This window comes from Lygodium microphyllum, chromosome 23 (genome assembly GCF_053477565.2).
Source record: "Lygodium microphyllum isolate KBCC chromosome 23, Lygodium_microphyllum_v1.1.10, whole genome shotgun sequence".
In the NCBI taxonomy this organism is placed as follows: domain Eukaryota; kingdom Viridiplantae; phylum Streptophyta; class Polypodiopsida; order Schizaeales; family Lygodiaceae; genus Lygodium; species Lygodium microphyllum.
The window spans coordinates 109,827,655-109,854,676 of record NC_141157.1 but is presented as its reverse complement, the minus strand read 5'-3'; the positions used below and the strand labels follow the sequence as shown (position 1 = coordinate 109,854,676).

At 44.4% G+C, this 27,022-nt stretch overlaps 1 protein-coding gene across 2 annotated transcripts in view; it reads right to left on the bottom strand.

The window, feature by feature from the left end:
- The window catches only part of LOC148016610 (ephrin type-B receptor), a 158,817-nt gene that overhangs the window by 107,114 nt on the left and 24,681 nt on the right, over nucleotides 1-27,022 (bottom strand). For both annotated transcript variants that reach the window (XR_015688087.1, XM_087664191.1), the window contains exon 4: nucleotides 18,876-18,988. Coding sequence is in view for 1 of the 2 variants with exons in the window: in XM_087664191.1 (XP_087520317.1) it covers nucleotides 18,876-18,988 (113 nt within the window). In the remaining variant the exon portion in view is untranslated. The remainder of the gene's footprint in view (nucleotides 1-18,875; nucleotides 18,989-27,022) is intronic.

Sequence of the window (27,022 nt, the reverse complement as noted above, 5' to 3'; positions counted from 1 at the left end):
CGTGCGTGAACTAGTGCAGTATTGAATGTACACAAAAACTAAAAGAATAAAATACGTTGTTTTGTATGTTCATGTATATATAAAAATACATATAAAGTGTGCAAGTTAAAGATACATCAATCATCACAAAGTTTCATGAATTAGAGACTAGAGTTTAGAAAACAATTGCAAGGCCACATAGGTCTAAAAGAGTCGAGACTTGAAACTCGAGTCATGTATTGAGTGCTCCAAAAAGATACATCAATGGCAAATGCTCATGAAAGGACTCAAAATGTATAATGACAAATTAACTAAGTAAAAAATGTCTAGAATCATGAGGACTCCTCCTCAAATAGCTCACCGTAGTCACCATCACTTACAACATTCCCATCATCATCGTACTCACGCTCCCTCATTGGAGAATCCTCTACAACAATTGCACGTGTAGTAGAAGAACTCCCAAAGCCTCGCCTCACATAGGTCCTAATGGCTAGTGTAGGGCCGGTCCTAGTGCTCGCAACTCAAGCAACAACTCGAAGGCCCCTACGTGTGCCTGACACTCAACGTTCGATCTTCTCTAACTCCATGTAGAGAATCCCTGAAGATAGCCTCCTGCTCCTCATTTCGCTCCTTCTTGACACCCTTCAAGGTAGCCCTACTTAGCTTAATCTCATCAACATTCACCTAGTTGAAATAAAATGATAATTTGCATATGTAGAATCCAACTCATTGATTAGAAAATCTCATCATGAGGATTTCCCCACAACCACTTACTTTCCTTAACTTGGTTAGTTTTCTCTTAGAGGAAGAACAAACAAGGAAGAACAATGGGGTGAATGTTATAGCCTCTAAACAGACTTTTATGGCAAGGCGGAAGGGCAAGGGCAGCCAAGCTAAAAATGCTCCACAAAGCTCTAGGACTTCAAGTACTTCACAAAGCAGCAAGAAATTGGAAGGCACGCAAGCCAAGAAGGGCAAGTGCCACTATTGCAAGAAGCCAAGTCACTACATTATAGAATGTAGCAAGCGCAATGTGCATAGCCAAGGAGAAGGAGTCTGGGATGTCTGTTTCTGATGCACCTTCTACTGCTACTAAGCATGTATCTTTTGTTGCAGACCATGACTATTGTTTCTACACTTGCAGTTAGGACTCTTCTTGGGCTGATAGAGCATTTGGTCTATTGAGGATACGAGCACTTGGTTCTTTAACAGTGGTGCTTCTAGGCATATTACATCCTGCAGGGATTTATTTTCATCCATTATTGTAGCTCCTGTTGGCAAGTTTGTACAATGTGCCAACAATGCATCATACCCTATTAGAGGTAATGGGAAGATTGTTTTGACAGCCATTGATGGTTCTATTCTCCATTCGCAGGATGCATTATTGGTGCCAAGCATAAAGAAGAATTTGTTGTCTATTTCTTCTTTGGCAAAGTGTGGTTTGCAAATCACATTTGATGATGACAGATGTATGGTCAAAGATAAAAAACTCTTGACTTTGGTTTTGACTGGCACTTTATGTCATGGACTATATGAGTTAGATGCTTATTCAATTGATCAATCGATCTATCTAGCATCTACTCTTACTCCTGCTATGTCACAGGTAGAGTTATGGCATGCTCGCATGGGGCATGTTAACTATGGCAGCTTGATGCTTGTGCAGCGTACACAGATACTTGATGGCTTACCCCTCTTGAAGAGACCTCCTAAGCATATATGTGAGGGATGCATTTTGGGAAAAATGCATTGTTTTTCGTTTTGTCACAATGTTGCTTTTACAGCAACTACCAAATTACAGATTGTGCATTCAAATGTATTATTTTGTCACTTCATTCATGACTTGAGTCATTTTTTATGGGTCTACTCTTTGGTGAAAAAGTCAAAGGTATATGATGCATTTTCGGTTTTTGTAGTACTTGCTGAAAATCAATCTAGTTGCAGAATTAAAATTCTCCGTTTGGACCGAGGGAGGGAATACATGTCTTTCATGTTGAATAATTTTTTAAAGCAAAAGGGCATTGTCCATCAGTACACTACAACTTATACTCCACAGTAGAATGGGGTTGTAGAGAGAAAGAGTCAGTTACTCATGGAGACAGCCAGATGTATGCTGAAAGCAAAGAGTCTGCCGTATAGTTTTTTTATGGAAGCAGTTATGTGTACTTGCCATGTTTTGAACAAGGCCCTACCAAGGCAATAAAGAATGTCATGCCTTTTGAGGCTTGAAACAATCGAAAACCTTCTGTTGGACATTTTGGTACTTTTAGGTATCTTGCGTATGCTCACATTTCCAAGGTACTAAGAAAAAAATTGGACAATAAGGCTATTAAATGCATTTTTGTGGGGTACAGTAGTCAAAGCAAATGATATAGATTGTATGATACTGTCTCTAAGAAAGTATTTGTCAGTAGGGATGTGGTTTTTTATGAAAAATAAGAATTATCCCTTGCTAGTTTTGATACATATCAAGCTGCCAGTGATGTATTTGAAGGGTTGTTGCCCATTTCTTTTGGTGATACAGCTGGAGCTTCAACAAGTAAACATATTGTTCAACCAGCTGCTCCATTGAGTAATGCAGAAAATCAGCCTATGGTTGATTTGAATATTTAGCAAAATGCTGAATTTGAAGTTCAACAGGAGCTTGTACACAATCACGAAGCTTGGCAGATGCCTAGATGGTACTTGCAGACTATGCAAGATAGTCACTTGGATGCTCCTATTGCTAGTCATACTAGAAGACAAGCTTGTCTACATGATGGTGCAAATACAATGGATTTTGTTATGGCAGCACACACACTTGATAAGGAGGAGCCTGAATGTTTTGAGGATGCACAACATAGTGTGCATTGGATGGCAGCAATGCAAGCTGAGTTTGATTCTATCATTAAGAATCAAGCATGGGATTTAGTGACCTTGCCTGTTGGGAAGCAAGCTAGTGTCACAAAGTGGATCTATAAGCTAAAAAGGAATGCAAATGGATCCATTGACAAATATAAGGCCAAGCTTGTGGCCAAAGGCCACGCACAAAAGAAAAGCATTGATTATGAGGAGACATTTGCTCCTACATCCCGCATGACTACCGTTCGGTCCATGGTTGCTTTGGCTGCCCATTATGGTTGGACTATGCATGAGCTTGATATTAAGACTGTATTTTTACATGGGGAACTTTAAGAAAAAGTGTATGTACAACAGCCCATTGGTTTTGCAATTGTGGGATCCAAACACTTGGTACGCAAGCTGAAAAAGGCTTTGTATGGTTTGAAGCAAGCTCCCCAAGCTTGGTATGCAAAAATTGATGCCTTTTTACTCAACCAAGGGTTTATTAACAGCTCATCAGAGTCTACACTTTACATATGTTAAGAGGGGGGATCCTTGCTGGTCATATATCTTTATGTTGATGATCTTCTGCTCACAAGGATATATACTGATCACATTTCAGTATTCAAACAAAGTTTGCAACAAACTTTTGAGATGTTTGACTTCGGGCCTTATGCACTATTATTTGGGTATTTTAGTTCATTCATGATGCTAGAAGCATTGGATTGTCACAATCTAGATACATTGGTAGACTTCTTGAGAGGTTTGGCTTACAAAATTGCAAGCTAAATTGTACATCAATGGACACTGGACTTAAGCTCTCTTTACATGACCACAAGAATCTGTTTGGGATTCATACATATGCTCCAGCAATTGGATGTCTCATTAATTTATGCAACACAAGGCTATACATTCAGTTTGTAGTCTCAGCCCCGAGCAAATATATGCACCGCCCATGCATGTCACATTGGCAAGCTATCAAGCGTATTTCTCATTACCTGCAAGTTACTAGGACTCTTGGATTGCTTTATGCCAAGGGGGAACCACTGCAACTACATGCTTACAATGATTCAAATTGGGCTGGTGATTTTGATTCACGTCACTCTAGTAGTGGTAATTGTTTCTTTCTTGGCTCATCTTGCATCTCTAGGCTTAGCAAGAAACAATCCACTATTGCCACATAGTCATGTGAAGTTGAATACAAGGCAGCTTTCACTATCACAATTGAATGTGTATGGCTGAGGCGTTTGTTAGATGATTTAGATGTATCTGTCATAAAGGCTACTCCTTTGTTTACTGACAGTCAAGAGTGCCATTTCAATAGCAAGGAACCCAGTGTTCCATGCACGCACAAAACACATAGACATCCACTATCACTTTGTAACAGAGAGGCTACATGCAGGAGATATCAGCCTTGTCTATTGTCCTACCTCCAGTAACGTGGCAAAGATCTTCACCAAAGCTCTTCCTCGTGACAAATTTAAAGCATTTCGCAATGCTTTAAATTTGATCTCCTTTGGTGAATGATCCTTGTATATTGATCACTCTTCACTCCAAGGGGGTTTGTTAAGTTTAACTCACACCTACGCTCATAAAGAAAGTCGATGAACCTCGGTAGGACATTGGGACACTTTCTACTCTCCTTACAAGAGACTTTTTCCCTGAGCTTTATTCTCTTTTATTTTATGTACCTATGTTATACAGCTTGGGCACTTATCGTGTTTTACACCTTTCGGGTGTGAACACACATTAGCAACCCTAAGGTTTAAGGGTTGTACTTTGTACTTGCACATTACACTCTTTGATTATTGCATTGGGAGTCATGTCTTCACTCTTACACACTCTCTTCACTATCAATTGTACTCTCAACTAAGCTTGGATCTCTGTGCATCCTCTCACATCTCACACTGCCAACTCTTGATCCATGAAAAGGGATAGAGCTTTATAAGCAGAACGGAAGAGGACAACCAATGGGTCTTCTCATCTAGTTTCATCTTTTCTCCACTAAGTAAAGGATGTCATCACGCCTTGGCATGGCATGCAGTATGTCGACACTAGTTTTTTTTTTAACATTTAGGTTAGTCATTCGAATTTGAAAATTGAAACTCTTTACTTTAAACTTAATTAACTTATACAAAAATAAGTGTAGTTACCTTGGGTCCTCCGTATCTAGTACTTTGCATGTCTTAATCTCCTCAATGGCCTTCCTCATGAAGTGCACAAGCCCCAAGGTGGTGCCCTCCATGTTAGTCATACGTAAAACCCTATATAAGGGGGGTAATGGCAATGACTAGCACTCGTACATCATTCCAAAATGCCTCTCTCAAGCAAAGCCTCTAAAAGGCTTTCCCCTTCTCCGTGCTTGAAAGTGGCTCCTCCTATAGCTATCCTTTGAACTCCTCCAAGACTATGCCTTGCAAAATTTTATCTTGGACGTCATATAGTCGCACTAAAAGCAACCACATGGCAGCAAAACAAGACTTGGAGCACTTTCTAACTCTAGATCATTGTAGGCACGATAGATAGCCAAGAACTTTGCCTTCTTGGTGATGAAATCTACAAGCATCCCCAACAAACTTCCTCACTCATTCCAATGACCCTACGTCTTCCATGAGGGGATCAATGCAATGGGTGGCACACAGGGTCCATACAATGGATGGGAACTCCGCTTCAAGCAAGCAGCCCATCCTACAACAATTGGAAGCATTGTCAATGACCACTTGCACCACGTTGGCACACCAACCTACATGGCACAAGTGAAAGAGGGGATAGGTTTGAGTTATGATGGAATCATGGATCATGGAGATAAGAGATTTATGAATCATGATGGAGAAGGAAGAGGTAGAATGAAGAGGTAGAGGTTTATGAAGAGATAAAATAAACTATGAATAATGAATATTGAAACATGAAATGAGTAATGAATCATTAAATCATAAACCAAAAAGAGGTTACCTCAATGATAGCTTGCGAATATGTCAACATATGGATGCACCCATAGTTCTTTGTCCTCTTTGCCCCACATCCACAACCTACAAGAAGAATGTGCCAAGAGGTGAAGAAACAAGGATATTGATGATGTCTTGTTTCTTCTAATCGCTCCATCCATCAGAAAGCATGGTGCAACCATACTTTGCCCATCCGGCATGCACATGCTCAAGAGACTTATCTATTCTCTCTCTCTCTCTCCTCATCGAGCTTCTTGGTTCGCATGTCATTGTAGGTGACACCATATCACCCCTCACATGGACCAACCAGTTGGAAAATGACAGCCAGCTATGGAGGAGAGAAAAGAGAGACCATGAGAGTGTGCTAGAGCAAAAGAGTAGTATACTTGCTAAACTAAAAGAATGGAAATGAAAGGTACAAAATAGGTCTAAGATAGACCTAGCTCTAACTCAAATAGAGTTAAGTGACTCTTACTCTAACTCTAAGAGTGGTGACACAGCTTAAAACTTTAGTTGTGTTCACATTAAAAACCGAAAAATAACTAAAGACTAAAACATTAAGCATTGCCCATAGAATTGGCAAATTCTAACATCTCCCTACAATTCCAATGTGGTAAAGTACAAGAATGATCAATCATCAAAGAGTAGCAAGTTTAAGGACTTGCGAAAGCCTCAAACTTCTCGCGAGGTGGTGCCCTGGTGAAAATGTTTGCAATATTTTCTTGTGTAGGAACATACATCAAGCTGATCTCTCTTGCACAACATCTAAATCTGAGATAATGGTAATGCACCTCACCCTCCAATGTTAAATGTAGAATAGCCAACAATCTGCGCAATCATACACATTTCATTGTTGCAATAAAGAGTGCCTTATACCCAACCTCACAGAACAAGGTAGCCATTGTAGGTTGTTTCTTGCTTAGCCATGAAATGCATGAACGGCCTAGAAAGAAACAATGTCCACTAGTAGACTACCTAGTGTCTATTAGCCTGTCTTGGCCAGTCGGTCAGCTCCTCGGTGTAGACAGTCGGCCCATTTTATGGGCAGGTCAGACATTATGGGGCAATCGACCAGTTTTAGGCCAGGTCAGCCAGTTTTGAGGCTGGGGGGCTATATATAGCAGTCCCCCCCATCAGTCCCTAACATTGTCTTGCAGATTTCAGCACACTCCCTCCGTTCCCACTCCGACATTGGTGCTGCCACTGTTTCCAGCCTGATCTCGTGCCCTCACTGACGCTCCGGGCTGCGTGCAGGGACTGATCAGTCCACAGCTTTGTATTCAGCATTCATCTCAATCAGTGCAGATTTTCTTCCTTCACTTTTTGCTGTGTGTGTGTGTGTGTGTGTGTGTGTGTGTGTGTGTGTGTGTGTGTTTCTTCTTCCGTTGCGCACTCTCACATGGTATCATCGCCTAACTAAGAGCACGGAGGAGAGCTTCCATAGAGAGAGACCATCCCCTTCTTCTGCTGCTGCCATACCCTCACCATCAGCAAGGCAGCCATCCCTGAAGGTCTCCCACATTGCGTTTGCTGCAGGCGACCCCTTCTGTGGCTGCCACGTCACCATCCTCTCCTTCCTGTTTGTGTTTCCCACAAGGTGGCCTCATCTACAGCTAGGCGACACTCCTTCTGGCATTTTATTCTTGTGGTGTTCTCGACCACCAGCGGCCCTTTTCTTGCTGGCAACTGCATAGCAGCCTGCGTTTTGGTGTCTGGCAACTGCTCCTCAGGCGTTTGCATCATCAACAGTTGAGTTTACAGCATCTGGTGCTAGGCGACCTCAGTTTCTTGTGTTTGGCAGTCTAATCAGTGAACTGGTGACCCCTCTGGTGGTTATCCCTCGGCATTGGCAAACTTTGTTAGGTGTTTGCAGATTTGGAAGATATCTTACCAGTTTTCACACTTCAATGGCTCAGAGGATGAGCTTCTTTCTCATCATTCCTCTGAGCAGAGATGGGATTCTCAAGAGTTTCGTGATCGACGACGTGAGGAGTCTCCTCGTACCCATCCTTCTTCAATCCATGCATCTCTGAGGGTTCCATCTACCGTGAAGGTTCCATCAGCAAAGACTGCTTCAGATGTCCGTATGGCTTCCTTGCTTCCCTCGATTCAGGTGCCCATACTCCCTTCCTTTCCGAAGGAAGACAAGTTGGATGGTTCCAAATTCTCCCTCTGGTCGTGCAAAGTGGAGTGAATACTCGACACATTCGACCTATGGGAGCTTGTTTCTTCACCCATCGATTGTCGCCCGGTGGATTCTTCTGATGGGACCTCTATGGACCGTGCAGCCTTGTGGAATCGGCTCAACTCTCGAGCCCGTTCCTTTCTCTTTATGAGTCTTCATAACTCTGTTCTTGTTCATATTCACAGGTTGAAGACCGCGGCGGAAGTGTGGAAGAAGCTTGCGTCTTTGTACCAGCATAAGACGTTCGCCCACAAGATCTCTCTGGAGAAGAAATTGCAGATGCTCAATCTTGATGATTCTCCTTCCATGGAGGAGCACATCACGAAGATGGAGGATATGCAAGGAGAGCTAGCCTCTCTTGGTCGGGTGATTTCTTCCAAGGATATGGCAATGATTCTCTTGAATCAACTGCCATCACCCCGTTTTGATATTTTCTATATACCAGCCTCATCACCTCGAGGACCCGCGAGAAACTACTCTGGGAGAAACTTTCCCTGCTTGTCTTGGAGCATGATGAGTGTCTTAGAGAGGTGGGTGCCTGTGGCTCCACCAAGGCTTTTACTGCAGGTACCGACGGAGGCAAGAAGAAAAAGCAACAGAAGGAGAAGGCCAAGGACAAGAAAGAGGAGGACAAGAAGGATGCAAAGGAGAAGAAGCCCCAGTGCCCACACTATGGGAAGGGCACTCATCCCGAGGAGAAGTGTTGGCAGAAGTACCCCCATCTGAAGCCCAAGGAGGACTCGAAGGCGGCCCCAGCCACGATAGAGTTTGCTTTTGTGCATGTCTTTGTTGAGGAGGATACAACCCTAGCTTCTACCACTCAGGAGAAGCCTTGGCTCATGGACAGCGGAGCATCTTCTCATATGACCTTCAGGAAGGATTGGCTTCAAGACATTCGTTCGAGAGGGAGCATTGTCACCATTAGTGACAACTCTACCGTTCCTGTTCAAGGCGTAGGGACTTTACCTATGTTTTCAAACAGGCGGTCTTTTTCCGCCAAAGTTCTTTATGTCTTTGATTTGGGCTTTAACCTATTGTCTGTGCATGGTCTTACTCAGCTAGGTACTCGAATCATTTTTACCCAAGATGTAGTCACAATGGAGGATACTTCTACAAGTGATGCTCTTTGGACAAGTATGAAGGAATCGATTAGGCACGGAGATCGAGACAGACAGTCATTACATGCAGTGAGAGAGACAGGGAGAGTGCGAGAGAGCAGAGTATAGAGTGAACACGTTTTTAGGTACAATGACGAGTGTACCACTTTAGGTTTTAGATAGATATATGTATGAAAGTACAATGTGCTAAGGGTATGTTCACAGGCTGCCATCTGCTGCCTTCTTGGTGTACAAGCAGTGATCCACTTTACTTCTATGAAAGCCGTGGGATTGCATAAATATATCAAACTTATAATACCATTCTCTTGGTGCTTGTTTCAGCCCATACAAACTCCTTTTGAGTTTACATACCATTTGTTCTTTCCCTTGTTCAACAAACCCTTCAGGCTGCTGCATATATATGTCTTCATGCAGATCACCATGTAAAAACGCAGTCTTTACATCCATCTGTATGAGCTCCATATCCTCAACTGCAACCAAGCCCAAAATGGTTCTCAATGTAGTCATCTTGACTATAGGAGAGAAAATCTCATCAAAGTCAATTCCATGCTCCTGCATGTACCCCTTTGCAACCAATCTTGCTTTGTACTTTGGTGAGGAACCAGAAGTGGCTTTCATTTTGTAAACCCATTTGCATGGAAGGGTTTTCTGCCCTTCAGGCAACTGCACCAAGTCGCAAGTGCCATTTTTTTCAAGAGATTCCATCTCTGACAGCATGGCTTTATACCATTTCTTGCTGTCCTATCTATTCATTGCTTCCTTGAAGCAAGACAGTTCACCACAGTCTGTCAATATGATATACTCAACCACATTAATTGCACCACGAACAAATCTGTCAGGTTGTCTAGTAGCCCTAGACAATCTCCTAACCCAATGGTCATTGTTTGCTGGCTGTTCCTGCAAATTTCCATTTTCAGCATGTTGTCCTAGCATTTGAGCCTGCAAATCAGCATTTACAGCTTGCTGTCCTGGCTGTTCCTGCACATGTTATGGCTCATTTTCATGGGCAATAGCTGGCTGATCATTTCCAGCATCATTTCCTGCATTTGCAGGTTCATTTACAGTAGGTATTTGCTGCTATACAACGGGCACATTTTGCTATCCAAAAGGTATTTCTTCCCGGAATACAACCCTACGGACCTCCTCAGTCTTTTCAGGTTGTTTGTGCATGCGATCTTCCCGGAAGATAACGTCATTGCTGCGTACTATTTTTCTTTTCTCGAGATCTCACAATTTATACCCCATTTCACCCTCATCACCATATCCTAGGAAAATGCATTTACAGGACTTTGGCTCAAGTTTGCTGCGTTTTTCTTTATGAATGTGCATAAAAGCCTCGTAGCCAAACACTTTCAAATGAGCATATGAAGGTGGCTTGCCCGACCACGCTTCTTGGGGAACTCCCCCCTCCCCAAGACCTGTTTGGTGACCGATTAATCAAGTGAACGGCTGTCATAACAGCCTTTGCCCAAAAACCATGGGGTAATGCAGCATGAGACAATATCGTACGGACCTTATCCTTGATGGTCCGATTCATACGCTCTGCAACTCCATTTTGGGGTGGATTATGAGGGGCAGTGAGCTCCCTCTTTATCCCTTTGTTGTCACAAAATGCCTGAAAGGCTTTGGACACATATTCCCCACCATTGTTAGAGCGAAGACACTTAAGTGTCCTATCTGTCTGATTTTCAGCCAATTCCAAGAATTTTTTAAACTTGTCACGCACTTCATCCTTGCTACGAATAGGATAAACCCATACTTTTCATGTAGCATCATCGACAAAGGTGACAAAATATTTCTTTCCCCCTAAAGATAATCCTGGCATTTGACATACATCTAAATGTACTAACTCTAGAGGAGAAGATTTCAAAGAAAGAAACTTTTTGTGAGAAGTCTGTGCATATTTGCCATAAATACAATGATCATAGTGCTCAAAATCAGCATAACGAAGACAAGGTAAGTAATCCAAACGAGAAAGCACTTTCATTCCCGTTTGACTCATGTGTCCCAACCGGCCATGCCACAAAGAAACACTTGGCTGCTCGGTCACGGCAACAACATGGTCATGCACACTAGATACATGGACTGGATACAACATATCACTCTTGCAACCTTTGGCAATAACCCTAGATCCCTTACAGATCTCCCATTTTCCATCACCAAAGGTGGTATGAAAACCATCATCATCTAGCCGCCCTATGCTGATCAAGCTCTTCTTGAGCTAAGGTACATGCCGTACATGCTGAAGTGTAAAGACAGAGCCATGCTGAAACTATAACTGCACACTACCAATACCTGCAATCTCACATGCATAGTTGTCCCCAAGATGGACAACACCATGTCGACCCCCTGTAAATGCGGAAAACCACTCACGATGAGGGGTGACATGAAAAAAAGCACCTGAATCAAGAATCCACGTATGCATGTCATCATCTGTATCTACAAGTAGAGCATGTGCACCAAAATGTGAAGAGACAAAGAGTACATCACTCCCACTGTCACTGTCATGAGTGACTACATTCACCTCTTCAATTTTTACACTGCTTTTCTTAGGCTGACTGTCCTTTTTCTCTTCCTTGCAATCATCTGTCTTCTTGCCTTTTTATTTCTCTTTCTTCCATTTGTAGCAGTCACGTTTAAAGTGACCCTTCTTGCCACAATGATGGCATTCAACATCTTTGCCACGTGATTTACTGCGTCCCTTGCCATCATATTTTTCCTTTTGCTGTGATCTGCCCCTAGTATGCAAAGCACTGGAAGACTTGCTGGATGCATTGTTCTGTCGATTCATCTCTTCCATAAGTAGAGCACTCTCTACATCAGCATACAAAAGGATCACATTAGAATTGCTCATAGCAGTCCTGAATGCATCCCAACTCTCTGGTAGAGTGCAAAGCAAGAAAGTAGCCTTAAATTCCTCATCAATCATAAATTTCAAGGCAACTAGCTGGCTGAAAATGGAGTTAAACTCACTCAAGTGAGTAGACATTGCTGTACCTTATTTCATACGCAAATCCATAAGCTTTTTCAGCCAATACACTTTACTTGCAGCGCTCTTCTGTGCATACAGTTCTTCCAGTCTAGTCCATATAGCATATGCAGAATCCAAACCTTCACTGTTGAAGAGCAAAGCATCAGAAATCGATAGCTCTATGGTTGAGCGTGCAAGCTCATTCAACTCATCCCAATCATCCTGATCCATGTCCACACGCTTTGCCCCTTTAGTTTTGATCGGCTTTGCCTGCTTCTTTTGTAACAGGATATTGTAGCACTGTTTTTGCCACACTGCAAAATTATGTGCACCTTCAAGCTTCTTTATATGCATCAAATTACTGTTGTCATTGCTGCCAGCCATGGTTTTCAGCTCAAAAGTGACCAAAAAACCAATAAATGCAGGCCCAAATTGTCACCCAAGTGACCAAGGTACAAACAAGTACCAATCAGCAATAAATGACCACGCAGAACTACAGATTTCAGATCTGTAATTCAGTTTTCAGAAGCACCAAACCAAGTGCTACAGCATTATCCAACTGATTACAGCTGTTTCAAAAGGCATGTACATCACTTTACATGAGAAATCCCAAAATTTCAGCTGCAATTTCTGTTGTACATGTAGCCACGGGCATAAAATTTGACACGAACGGTCAAAAGCCCCAAAATTTTGTGCTCACAATCGTCAAACACACATCTGCATTTCCTCTGTCATGCATAGGACTGTCCAATTTTGCCAAAATAAAGCAATTTCAGCAAAACCCCCAAATTTTACCAAGTGTTGATGTCCAAATTGCGCAGAATTCAACCTACATGTACATAAAATGACCAAATGCTACACAAATTTTGCCAAAATCGCAGAAGCCCCAAATTGCACGGGGTCCAATGTGCCTCAATGTCGAGAAATTGGGTCAATTTCAGCCCAATTTGTGCATGTACATGAAAAGCCCCAAATGTCGGGGACAAAATGTCACAAATTCCTGTAATTTCTGAGACAAATATCACTGTTGCATCTTGTGCGCATGAAATCTGGGCAGGACCCCAAATTTTCCAAGTCCTACGTGCACTAATTTCAGTGAAATTGAAAGAATTTCACTAAAAATGTGAAAAGCCCCAAAATTTCCGAGCAGATGTGCACTGACTTTGCAATTTCTAAGTCAGATTGTCCACTTCTATGTTGAGATCCCCAGATTCGAGAAAAGCCCCAATTTCTGAGCAAATTTTGCACAGATCTGAAGTCTTGTGCTTACGCGCACAAAGCCTCGTCAGTGGGTGAAGCAATTTTCAAAGAGAAGAAAACAAAAGTTGAATTTTGGAAAAGAAAAAAAAATCTGACGGATCAACGAAACCGTCAGCCGTGCGATATAGCGCACGCCTGCTAGACACGGCGCCTGTTCGCCGTCCCGTGACCTCGTCGCTGGCGTGGCCTCTCGCCCGCGTGCCTCCGTCCCGTGAGGCCTGGTCACTGGCGTGACCTCTCGCCCGCGTGCCCTCCATCTGGTTGTTGTTCCCTGTCGCGTCGCTTGTTGCACAACTCGACTAGTCACGCAACAACAGCCTCCTCATTCATCAGCTCTACAACCCGTCGCACGCTTGGTCCACACCTGTCTCGCAAAGTCACTGCCTGCAGCTTACACCTATGACTCTCCTTCTCACCTTTGAGCTCTCGCTCAGCCTGACGATTGTCTGCGGCACCTTACGCTCTGATACCAGTTTGAAGGAATCGATTAGGCACGGAGATCAAGACAAACAATCATTACGTGCAGTGAGAGAGACAGGGAAAGTGCGAGAGAGCAGAGTATAGAGTGAACACGTTTTTAGGTACAATGACAAGTGTACCACTTTAGGTTTTAGATAGATATATATATGAAAGTACAATGTGCTAAGGATATGTTCACACCCGTGCACATATAAAAGGCACGATGGCCCTTTATTTCAAACAAAGTACACAGGAGGGTGGGCTCTACAAGCTCACAGCCTTGGCTACGAGGGCTTCCCACGAGCTTGGGCTGCTTTGGCATGCTCGTTACACGCATCTGAACCTTGATGCGATTCAGCAGGCTTCCAGGAGAAAGATGGTGGAGGGACTTCCAATCACACTTTATGCCCCAGCTGCTTAAGGGGCAAGCAGCATAGGCAACCTCACCCACAGGTTGCTTCCAGGAGGGCTTTTTCACCGCTCGAGTTGGTTCACACCGACCTTTGCGGACCAATGGGCACACTCCCTTGAGAAGGCCAAGTATCTGATGCTGATTGTGGACGACTTTAGTCATTATCTGTGGCCTTATTTCTTGGAGTACAAGAGCAAGGCATACTCCCGTTTCTGCAAGTGGAAGGTGTTTGTGGAGACACTGACTCCTTCCAAAGTTTGTGGCGTTCAAGCTGATCACAGTGGCGAGTTCATTTTTCACCTTTTCTCTCAATTTTGCAAGGATCACAGCATTCGGATGGAGTATTCACATCCGAACATACCATCAAAGAATGGTGTGGTGGAGCGTGCAAATCGGACCGTGGTGGAGATGGCCTGGAGCATAGGAGTCTTTCTCATTCCCTTTGGGGTGAGGTGGTGGCTATGGCAGTGCATATACGCAACCACTCTCCAACTTCGGCATTGCAGGACATGACTCCTTTTGAGGCTTTCTTTGGGAGGAAGCCTTCTGTGTCTCACTTTCGCATCTTTGGACGTGATGATTTTGTCCATGTGGACAAGAAAAAGAGGAAGACGAAGCTCAACGAGACAGCCTATCTTCGTGGGCTATAGCATGACCACGAAGGGATATCGGCTCTACGATCCGACGACACAGAAGATTGAGGTGAGCAGGGATGTGATCTTCGATGAGGCTTCAACCTCCAAGGATCCGATTGATGCTTCTCTTACAGGTGCTTCTTCATCATCGATGGACCCTTCCCCACCTTCTCTTCCTTCCAAGATGCCTCTTAGCATCCTCCTTCTTCTTCGGCTCCTCCCCCTCCCTCTGTATCCTCTACTTCGGCTTCCCCTCCCCCTGTGGCTGATGATACTCATTCATCGAGTACTTCCAGCCCTTCTGCCTCCCCTCAGAAGTCTTCTAGGAATCCACAGCCGTCCGATGGGGAGCCTTCTTCAAATGAGGAGGATCCACCTTCCCTTGGTGAGGGGGAAGTCCCTTTCACAGACAGGTGCTTTGCAAGTTCCAAAGGCTACACGGTCTCCCTCGCAGCAGCAGGAGTCTCTTAGGATTCCTTTGTGGTATCGCCGGCTTATGCTGCAAGATTCACGTGTTACTCACTTTCCTGATTCTTCTACAGGTCCACATAGAATCAGCCCGCTTACAGGCCCAGCGGGATAGTTCACTCTGTGTGAACTATGCTCTTATGTCACAGATTCTTCAGGATTTCGAGCCTTCCACAATTGAGGAGACTCTTGCACAGGATGTTTGGAGACAGGCTATGCAGGCAGAGCTCGATTCCATCGAGTGAAATCTGACTTGGAAGCTTGTATCACGTCCCACGAAACGGAAGGTGATAGGTGTGAAATGGGTCTTTGAGACCAAGCATCTTGCAGACGGTTCCTTGGACAAGCATAAAGCTCGGCTTGTTGCCAAGGGTTTTGCACAACGGGCAGGTTTGGATTACTTTGAGAACTTTGCTCCTATAGCTCGGATGTCCACCATTCGAGTTATTTTGGCTCTTGCAACTCACCACCGTTGGTTTGTTTACCAGATGGACGTCAAGTCAACCTTCCTGAATGGCGTCCTTGAGAAGAACTATGTTTCACAGCCTCCAGGTTTTCTTGTGCAGGGGAAGGAGACTCATGTCTACAGGTTGTGGAAGTCCCTTTATGGCCTGAAGCAAGCTCCTCGTCTTGGTACCAGAGAATTGACCACTTCTCTCTACAGCATGGTTTTCAACACTCCGATCATGACCCCAACCTCTTCTTTCGGGTTGTGGGTGACCTTTGTGTTTTGCTGATCTTGTATATGGATGATCTTATCATTACAAGGAGCGATACTCAGCAGGTGGAGCACACTCGGTCTATTCTACGGCAAGAGTTTGACATGACGGATCTCGGGATCTTTCACTTTTTTCTTGGATTGGAGATCTATCAAATGACACAGGGCATCTTTGTCTCGCAGCACAGGTACATCTCCGAGCTTCTTTCGGAGTTTGGTATGGCCAAGTGTCGGGCTATTTCATGGCCCGTGAACCCAGAGTCCAAGATTTTGGCAAATGGAGTTCCTCTTACTAATCCCACCCGTTACAGGTGCCTTCTTGGCTCACTTATCTGGCTTATTCACACTCGGCCGAATATCTCTTTTGTGGTGGCTCTGTTGTCTTCTTTCATGAAGACTCCTTCACAAGATCACTGGAGAGCAGCTTTTTGCATGTCCTTCAGTATTTGCAAGGGACTCGATCCTACGAGATCATGTATGGAGATGGGACCACTCTTTTTAGATGGAGTGATTTTGATTGGGTAGGTGATGTGGATTCGAGACGATCCACTACATGTTATGCTTTCACCCTTGGATCCAATGTTGTCTCTTGGACCAGCAAGAAGCAGCCTACTGTGGCACTTTCTTCTACAGAGGCTGAGTATCGAGCCTTATGTTTGACCACTATGGAGGCAGTTTGGCTGGCGGAGATTGGCTTCCCACAGACAGGACCTACGGAGCTACGCATGAACAACCAAAGTACTCTTGCTCTGGCGAAAAAACCCGGTGTTTCATGCTCGCACGAAGCACATTGAGGTTCAGTACCACTATGTTCAAGAGCGGATTGTGGATTTGGAGCTGGCGGTGGCCTACTGTCCCATGGCAAACAATGCGGCTGATCTCTTCATGAAGCCTTTGCCTCAGGCTTCTTTGCTTCATCACATGAGGATGTTAGGTCTTCAAACTCTCCCAGGATCTAAGAGGGGGTGTTAGCCTGTCTTGGCCAGTCAGTCAGCTCCTGGGTGTAGGCAATCGGCCCATTTTATGGGCAAGTCGGGGACATTATGGGGCAATCAGCCAGTTTTAGGCCAGGTCGGCCAGTTTTGAGGCTGGGGGGCTATATATAGCAGCCCCCCCATCAGTCCCTAACACTGTCTTGCAGATTTCAGCACACTCTTCCTCCGTTCCCACTCCAGCATTGGTGCTGCCACTGTTTCCAGCCGGATCTGGTGCCCTCGCTGACACTCCGGGCTGCGTGCAGGGACTGATCAGTCCACAGCTTTGTATTCAGCATTCATCTCAGTCAGTGCAGATTTTCTTCCTTCACTTTCTGCTCTCTCTCTCTCTCTCTCTCTCTCTCTCTCTCTCTCTCTCACAACTAGAAGCAGAACATTTCTCACATGCTTGTGACATTTCTCACATGCTTGTGACATATTAGCACCCATATTAGCACATATAATCAATAGAGCAGTATGTGAAGGTTTCCCTATGAGTTGGTCAGACAATACTATAATCCCGCTATTTAAAAGTGGTGATCCCCTAATTCCTAGCAGCTATAGGACTATCATGATCGGTCATACTTTGGCCAAGATATATGGATCTATATTGGAGCATGAACTCAGTGAGTGGGCTGAAATGTAAGGCAAGAGAGCACAAGGACAGGCAGGTTTCAGACGAGGATATACCATGCTGGACCATATTCTCACACTTAGAGCCATTACTGAGGAGGGTCGAGCCCTAGACAAGAGGATCTATTGCTGCTTTGTAGACTTTCGCAAAGCTTTTGATACAGTGCCTCATACACGCATCATGCAGAGATATCTTTTCTCAAGTCAAAATATTGGTGACCATGAAGGACAAACTTGAATCATGCATTTTTAGAGAAAATGATACTACTAGTGGAACTAGCTTTAGAGCCCAAAGGAGTCAAACTAGAGAAATATCATTTCCTAGATAATTTTCATTTCTTGTCTCTAAGATGGAGGCCATTTTGCTCCCTTCCTAGCTCCATAATTCACTCTTTCACATTATGCAACTAATACTTAATGTGCATTTGGAAGCTAATAGCTAGCAACATGTTGATACCTTTTTCTAGGGGAGGGTTAAAGATTTTGCTCCAAAATCGTGATCCATGACAAAGGGCATCCTTCTCACAAAATTGTACCAAAGAGGCAAATAAGTGCTTTAAACATAGATGGGGAATTCTTGCTTTGATAAGAGATTGTAATTTGTAATTTTATGTAGTAATAAGTTCTCACGGTTGACCTTATCCTTCTAGGTGGTGGTCCAAAATTTGAGTTCAAAGAATCCAGTGCACTGCAAATGCCTGAATAAAATAGTCCCTAGGTTATGGGACTGATCCAATTATTTAACAAAAAATATTTTACCACTCTTCACGACTATAAGCTGCAATTGCTAGATAGAGGAGCAATGCAATGACAACACTTCATCTTGGTTTGCAAGAATGATCCATATTACCAATTGATTGACTCTTGGCATCAAAATTCCCAAATTAGAAAGTTCTCGGAGACTTCTTCATATTAAAATGCAGCATGGAAATGCTTCATGATGCAGCTAAACCAAGTTCGCCCCTTAAATACAAGGAAAAGTGAGCCACAATGAGAAATTTATCACAATGGTAAAGTCTTCCAAAACATGAAAATATTAGGTCTCAGAATAGTGCATTTAATAATTATGGCTTAGGTTCAATTAATTCCCCTTTTGACTTCTGAGAGGCCTGTAGACAATATAAGCACCTGATTTAGGAAAAAACAATTACTTCTGACACCCATTCAGCCTATGCCTTGCTTAAACACATCACATACACCAAACAACTGTGTGATTCAAATGTAACAACAAAGAAAGATCCAAACCCGAGATCTAAATTTTGTATCTCGAAATTTCTGAAAATAATGTGACGAAAACCCACCATGAACAGAAATAGTCACCCCCTCCAGATTGATGCTATCAATGGCTACTCTTCCTCCACCACCTCCAGCCCAACCTGTGCCGCCAGAAGCACTTATTTCACCCAAACCATCCCTATAGGAAAAAGAAAACAGCACATATTTGTTTATCAAAACATCAATCAAAAGCGGAAAAGGCTATGCTACAACCAATATCAGGATAAGAAGGTATCTTCTTTATATAGAACAACAAACTAGTACAATTTACTGGCAGAACAACTTTATACATCGTTGAGCATATGTTAAGAAAAGAAAACCTCACTAAAATCCCTTAGTGATAAACATTACTAAGGCATTTTTTTAAAACTACATACAAGTCCAACACAAGAAATACAAGCACACAGCATAGGCATTTCCAAGATGGCAACTCTCAAACAAAAAAAATCTAGAAAAAAAGCCACCTCTAGAGCTACATTGCCAAAAAATGAGGAACCCCTAGAAGTACACTTTGTCAAAAGTTAATCTTTCTACTAAAGAAAGTATTAAAATTTAGAATTAATACCAAGTGAGAAGCCGGTCCCTAAGACAACCCAAAACCGAAATGCAAAGAGATTTAAGTATTAAGTTTGCTTCCTGAAAATTTACTTTACAAATGATGAAAGATGGCATATTAGGCCAGCAGCTATAAATACATGTAATTCTAGTTAGTTTTTGATGCTGCTATTGTAGATTGCAATGGCCAAACAATTGCACCGCTTGATGTGTGGCAAAGTGATTGCGGTAAGAGGGATAGAAGTTAGAAAACCATATGGAAAGTTGGATGGGGATCAGCCACAACACCACTTCTAAAGCTCTATTCCACCTTGTCCACCACCATGTCCTAAAGTGATCTTCAGTTCACAGCTAAATCAGAGAGAACACTCAACCTTCCTGGTCTCCTTTGTCTATAGAATGTTGCAAACTGCCCCCATAAACAATCTGTCTCAATAAGTTTGAACTTTGAGTCAACTAAATCGTTTTTGCCTATTTCCTTCACATCTTACACTGCTGAGTTTTCTCGTGTAAGGACTTTAAAGTTGAGGACCCCTATTTAGAAAGGCTCCAAGAATCACACACTTACAATCCAAGAACTTGCACTCCGCTTAATAACCTATGTTAAATTTCAAGTCTTCTTTAAGCAGTATCCCATGCTTTTGTCTTTGTATAGCGTTAGACAAGCCCACCGCAACACATTTCTCAACAATTTACATTGAACAAAATACTTCAACACTGGTGAGTAGCCAAGGAAAAGATTGAACACAACAATAACGCACAAGTGCTTCAAAGGCTTCTCAATCTAAGCCATCATGTGAAGAGGTTCTAAGTACTACAAGTTACAATGTCATGGCAAAGACGCGGAGGAAATTGCCATATGCCAAGGACGTAAGTCCTCCCTAGAGAGCAAATCAAAATGCTGGAGAAGATCTAACTGCCAATACAAGAGGCCCTTAAGCCTTGCAATATGCCGCTGAGCATTATAGGTGGAGTCAAAAAGAAAAGCATTCCGAATGGTCCAGTTATGCCAACAGCCCCAATATCGAAGAAAGTGATACATGAGCTTCATATGTGGCTGTTCCGGAGTGGGGTATTTGGGCTGCCCAAAAACCCAATCAAAGGGGCGCAGGGTGAAACCAACCACCCCTTGCTAAACAGCCGACAAAAATAACCAGACTTTCTTAGCGATGGGGCAAGAAATAAATCGGTGGCGGGCGGATTCCACAGTAGTGGTGCAAAAGAAATAGGTGCCATTGGAGATTCGCGCTTGGAAAGAGCTGAAGCAAGCGGAAGACCACCAATCATCACTCTCCAAAGAAAGACTTTATATTTAAAGGGTGTCTTGTTCAACCAGCCCTCCACCATGACGGGGATTTACGCAATCCCCATAAAGCATTCGCTTTAGTAACTAGCCATTGATGATCTTTAATCAGAAGATGATACACTTGGTTAGCAGAAGCTTTGCTTAAATTCAGCCGGCCTTGTAGATCCCAATCCTGCCAGGGATGATCCGAAGCAAGGGCAGGAAAGGGTTGTCTGCTCTGGAGCACCCTCAAAAGCTGTTCCCATAAAGGCCTATATCCACGAGGGATCCTGAAAAGCCTCCTGGCTGTACGAAACGATATAAGCACATTGCGACTGGCAAGGGTGGCATCCGCAACCGAAGACAAGCCCAAACGTGCCATCTGGTTGAATTGTGGTCTAAGCTCATGTTTACCTTCCCATGAAAGTAAACGCGAGACTGCTAGCAATTCCAATTGAAAAGAGTTAGTAGCTAAGCGATCCTCCGCTGGATGCCACTGAGCCTTCTGGAGGACCTGTTTCCAGGAACATACCAAATGAGTAAGCAGCGATGAAGAAGAACTGGAGAACCGCGAATCAGCATTGAGAACATGCCACCAAGAACTCCGGATTTGGGTATTGCCGTGCAGAAGCCCATGGCCCTCAAGGAAATAACGGGCTATATCGACCCACGGATGATGATCCAAGCACACGGCACGGAAAAGAGACCAACGGAGTGCCTGCATGTGAGTTTGGGCATCTAAAATAGCTCCGCCACCCATGCGTTTGGGGGTGCACGCATGCGACCAAGAGATCCAGGAAATACCTGCATGCAATGAGTCCTTCTTCCATAGCATGAAACGAATAGACTGAGTAAGAGCATTCAGAGTCGTAGTAGTCCAGGGCAACAATGGCAAGAAATATGTGAGCATTGGCAACATAATTGTCTGGGCTACTTTGAGGCGAACATGGAAGGGCCAGGCCTGAGACTTCCAATACATAAACTTAGCCACCATTTTTTGAGAAATCCACTGCAGAAGCTACTTTGGGGGAACATCAACATCCAAAGGGTACCCAAGATGCCTGACAATGGAGCCACGAGGAACAACCAGACCCTGCCAGTCCAAGGACTGCAAATCCGACTCCGTGCAGCTTAGAATGGCTGATTTGAGCGCATTGATACGAAGGCCGGACGCCTAACCAAAGAGACCCCAAACATCCAATGCTTTTCGAAGGTTATCCTTGTCCGCACGCAAAATCATAAAGCTATCATCCGCCAGGGATTGGCTAATGAAGTGTTGTCCTGTAGGAAGCAACAGTCCGGCCAACTGAGAAAAGGCTGCCATATGAGATAACATGGAAAGAACTGGATGTGTCGCAAGGGCAAAGAATAGAGGGCTCAAAGGGCACCCCTGTCTGACAAAGCGAGTAAGGACAAATGGCTCAGTAACACCTCCGTGCAGCATGACTCGCGAAGACGCCGCAGCGCTAATGGTATAGATTAGACGAGACATCCGAGCACCAAAGCCCATAGCAGACATAAGTTCAGCAACGAAAGACCAATCCAGATAGTCAAAAGCCTTTTCCAGGTCCAGTTGAATCAGTACTACCTCCTGATTAGAATGCCTTGCATAATCAATTGCCAGTTGAGCATTCAATACATTGTGCAGAATATTTCGGCCCTTAATGAAACCATACTGGAGAGGGTGCACAATGGCAAGGAGATGCTTATGGAGCCGATTCGCCATTACTTTGGAAAAGATTTTGTACATTGAACCCATCAAAGAAATTGGGCGCCACTATGTCAACTTAGATGGCGAAGGAACTTTTGGAAGCAGTTTAATAAGTCCTCCTTTCCATGAGGAAGGCATGATCCCCGTTTCCCACACCTGCTGAAACAAAGCCTGCAATGGTTTCGCCAGTTGGGTAGCAAAAGCTTCAAAGAACTCATTGGTGAGACCATCCCAACCCGGCGGACTTTTATCGTTGGGCAAGTGTAACAAGACGTCCATAACCTCTGCCTCACAAATATCTGACTCCATAGTAGCTTGCATGTCCTGCAGAAGCTGATTGCGGACCAGGTCATAAAAAACCGAACGGGCTTGAGTAATTTGGGCTGAAGGTGGAGAAGTGGAACCGAGAAGGTCGCGGAAATAATTCCTGCACATGTGCACAATAGTCTGTGGATCCAGGATAAGGTGGCCTTCTGCATCCTCGAGTTTGGTCATATTCTCTCGAGCAGGAGAGGCGTGGAGAGCTCGAAAGAACTTATGGGTCTGACATGCACTATCTTGCAAAGTCTCTGTCAGATGTTGCAATTTGGCCTGCTGATATGATTTCAACTGGAACTCTTTAATAAGATCAGCCACCCGCATGGCCAGTGCAAGCAGAAATGCATCATCCGGAGTGTCCACCAGCAGAGAACGAACCAAAACCAGCAGGTCCTCCGCTGCCTGTCGACGCCGCCGACAAAGAGAGGCATGATAGATCCCATACTGCCGAGCAACCCGCTGCACATTAGAGAGCAATCTTTCAAATGACCCAGTGCCCTGAGAGGAGAAGTCCAAGAAGAATCTGTCAATCAATTGCTGCATATAGCCCTGAAAGATTGCATGCTTCAAGTAAGCCGAGTTGAAACGCAAAGGGAGTCTCTCCAGAAATTGCTTGAAAGGTGCAATGGGTTGTGCAAGCAACTCGAGCTGCAGAGGGAAATGATCCGACAAGGCATATTGCTGCAACACTTTTATTTCGAGCATCTCGGGAAGAAAATCATCATTCTGCATGATATATATACGGTCCAACCACGACCATGTTATACGGTCCAACCACGACCATGTTGTTGCGTACTGGGCAGAATGGAAAGTAAACCCTGTAGAAGACGGGTGTAGCCAGGACAAGAGATCTTGCTTAAGAACAGCAAGAGCCAACTCATGCCACATACGACTTTCCGACGCATCCATTACCAAATGCTCCGATGTGGACTGGGAAGAATCAATACACATATTGAAATCCCCCATGAAGAAGCCCCGCCTGCCAAGTGACAAGGAGGTCTGCAAAGTCTGCCAAAGCTCCCGACGAGATAACGAATCATTCGGAGCATAGAGGCCAAGTAACCATAAGATTTCCCCTTCGAATAAAATTTCAATCACCAAAAAGCGGCCATGAACATCATTTTTAATAAGAACACGCTGATATTTGTCATGTACAATCATGAGCACACCCGAATAATGCATGGCATGTGTCCCTGCATAGAACAAACGAAAGCCATGGCAATCCACAACTTTTCCGGCTGCACCGTGACTCTTGTGCTCAACAGCGCACAGGACATCCCACTGATTCTCATACAATGCAGTCCACATGGCATGTTGCTTGTGTCGAGAACAAATTCGTCGCACATTCCACGTGGCTATTTTCATGTGTATTCAAAACAAAATCAGGTACGAGGCACAGCTTGCCTCGATTTGACTTTGTCGGCGAGAATGTCCTGGACTCCCTCGTCCAAGAAATCCGCCAACACCGCAAAAGAGTTCTGAGGACCAGATTTGGAAGTAGACGGCATATCTGCTGGCTTGGGGTTGGAACGGAGATAACGACAGTCCCACGGGGTAATGACGTTGCCTCTGGTATCAAAAGCCAGCTTAGCAGGTGGACCCTTTGGACGATCCGAATACATTTTCCTGGCGGGCTGAGGATGGGGGGGCAGAGGAAACCATAGCAAGAGCAGAGCGCTCGGAGGACAGCATTTCCTTCCTGCGCATATATGTACGCATGGAATCTTGTGAGGTAGTAGGCACAGTATTCTCCATGCCAGCAACAACCCTGTTGCCTTTTTTTGCACGTACTTCAACCCAATCAGTGGCACGGGAATCCAGACCCGAAACCTGTTGTTTACCTTTGGCCAGAACTTGGGGCGGGTGGATAGTATCCAGCGACGGAGCATCATACACCATATCTTCCATGGGCGGCGCAACATGGCCAACCTCTAAAGTGTGTTGCTGCTCCGGGCATTCGGCCATAAAATGCCCCAACTGTCCACAGGAAAAGCAATGTCCTGCAAAATTGCCCCATGTCAAACGAAAGTGTAACGGATGCATGCCAGAGCAATTGAGGCGTAACCAAGCAGGCCTTTTCCTTGCAGTGTCCCATAACATACACAAGCGGTTGCGATTCACAGCCCTGAGACTGGGAGGGACCAGAACAGTGCCCACAGCGGCCATAGCATCCTTCAATAGTGGCCAATAAACAGCCGGACAATTTTCCACTTCTACCCACACAGGGCATTCACGTTGCAGCAGACGCTGAAAATCTGCCATCGAGCGCCATGGAACCACATGAACCAACCGGCGATCAAAAAACAAAGGCAGTTTAGACAGGAGAGCAGCACGGTGCGTCTGAGATTTCAACAGGACTTCAAAAAAACCTCGGGACCCAACAAAAATCTCTTCAACACATTCCCCTTGTAGCAGAATGTGCAGCCACTGGCGAATACGGGAAAGCAGCGGGATTCGACCAGTGAAGAAGAGTATCACGGCGCGATCATAAAACACCGAAAAGGAGCGTAGGACAGCTTTTGGGTCCACGGTGGCTTCCAGAACATCGTCAGGTGCAGAGTCAGAAAAGACTTCCTGATTATGTTGAACATAATCGCCAAGCAGAGTGTTGGCAAATTCTAGCAAATGCTCCCAGTCAACATCCTGAGAGTCCACAGAATCCGAAGCAACCTGCGCATAGGAACGATCCTGATGAACACCTATCTCTTCCGAAGTATGCTTGGTACGTTTACCCACAGGCAGGATGTCAGGACCAGGGGGCATCTCTTCGGTGCACGAAACCATATCCTCAGGTTCCTCAGCATCAGAATCCGGGCCAAGTGCTGCCACCGTTTGGTCTATGAAATCCAGGTCCAAACCAGCCATCGTGTATCACGATCTGATCTCGAAGGAGGACTGACGCACAGTGCAGATCGCTGTCTGCTGAGTTAGAAATCTGCACCCCTATAAGCTGGTTTCTCACACGGCGGAGGACGACCCTCTACTGTATCACAGAATTCTTTCTGTTATGCCAGAAACCTAGAAGAGGTGCAGTCTGCAGTGCAGCCGCCTGAGTGGTGGGCGCAGGACCTGACCAGGACGTCACCAAAGCAGGGACCCGCAATACCTGGTTCCGTCAACGCCCAAGAAAATAGGCCGGAGTGCAACGGCAGTATGGCGAAACGAGACGGGGGCCGCCGTCAAGCGTAGCGCAGTCCACCGACAGTAGCGGAACAGAAACAGGGGCGAAGCTGCGTCCGATCACGCTCCATCGCCTCTCTCTCTCTCTCTCTCTCTCTCTCTCTCTCTCTCTCTCTCTCTCTCTCTCTCTCTCTCCGTGGAGTTTTTTTTTTTTGCTTTTTTTTTTGCCATACAACTTGCATTTTTCCTAGACAATTGACATTTTTGCATTTGCAACTTGTTGAGCTAAAAATACATTAGCTTCACTTAAACAGCCCCAAAACATACTTAATTTAGGAAGAAACCTTATTTATTTTTAAAAAAATGTGTTCCTAGAGTTTGTCTATATCCCATAAACACAAACACGCTTGGGAGGGCCCAAACTTTCTATAAATAGGTATGCTGCCCTCCATTCAGCCTTAATCTCCTTTTTGCAGAATTCAGGTATTTCAGCTTGCTGCCCACACCCCAAACGCGGAGGACATCGCAGTCCAAGCTGGCCATTGCTGTCTACAACAATTTGGCACCTATTTCCAGCCTACCACACACTGTTCGGAGCTGATTTCAGCATGCTAACTGCTACTACTGGATTTTCTTGCGTTTTTAGTCTCTCTCTCTCGTGCAGCCTACGTTTTTAATCTCTCTCTCTCCTCACCTGCGTTCCTAGTCTTTCTCTCTCCTACACTACCGTTTGCATTAGATCCAATCTTCCTTGGCTACATTTGCTGGTGTTCGACATCCGGAGACTGCCTTGCTACAATTTACGATCCGTTCGAAGTATGACACACTCTTTAGCTCATTACCCCCTTTTGAGAATGAGCAACAAAAGTCCCCTCTGAGGGATAGGTAAGCAGTTCAAACAACAAACTGTGAGCACTATTTTCTCTTCTTTTTCCTCAAACAATTTTGTTTTCAAAGGTCAAAAGAAATAGGTGCATCTTCATCATCATTATTTCAAGTTAATACACGGACAAAAGAAACCCACATTATTTCCCACATCTACATCTATCACAAATCCATTTAATCTCCCTTCAATCCCACCCTCTTATTCTACTACCACATCCTTTTAGCCTCCATTAACTGCACCACATGTTGCCTCTCATGTGGGATCATGTGTATTTTTATTCATCACACCAAGGGATTCT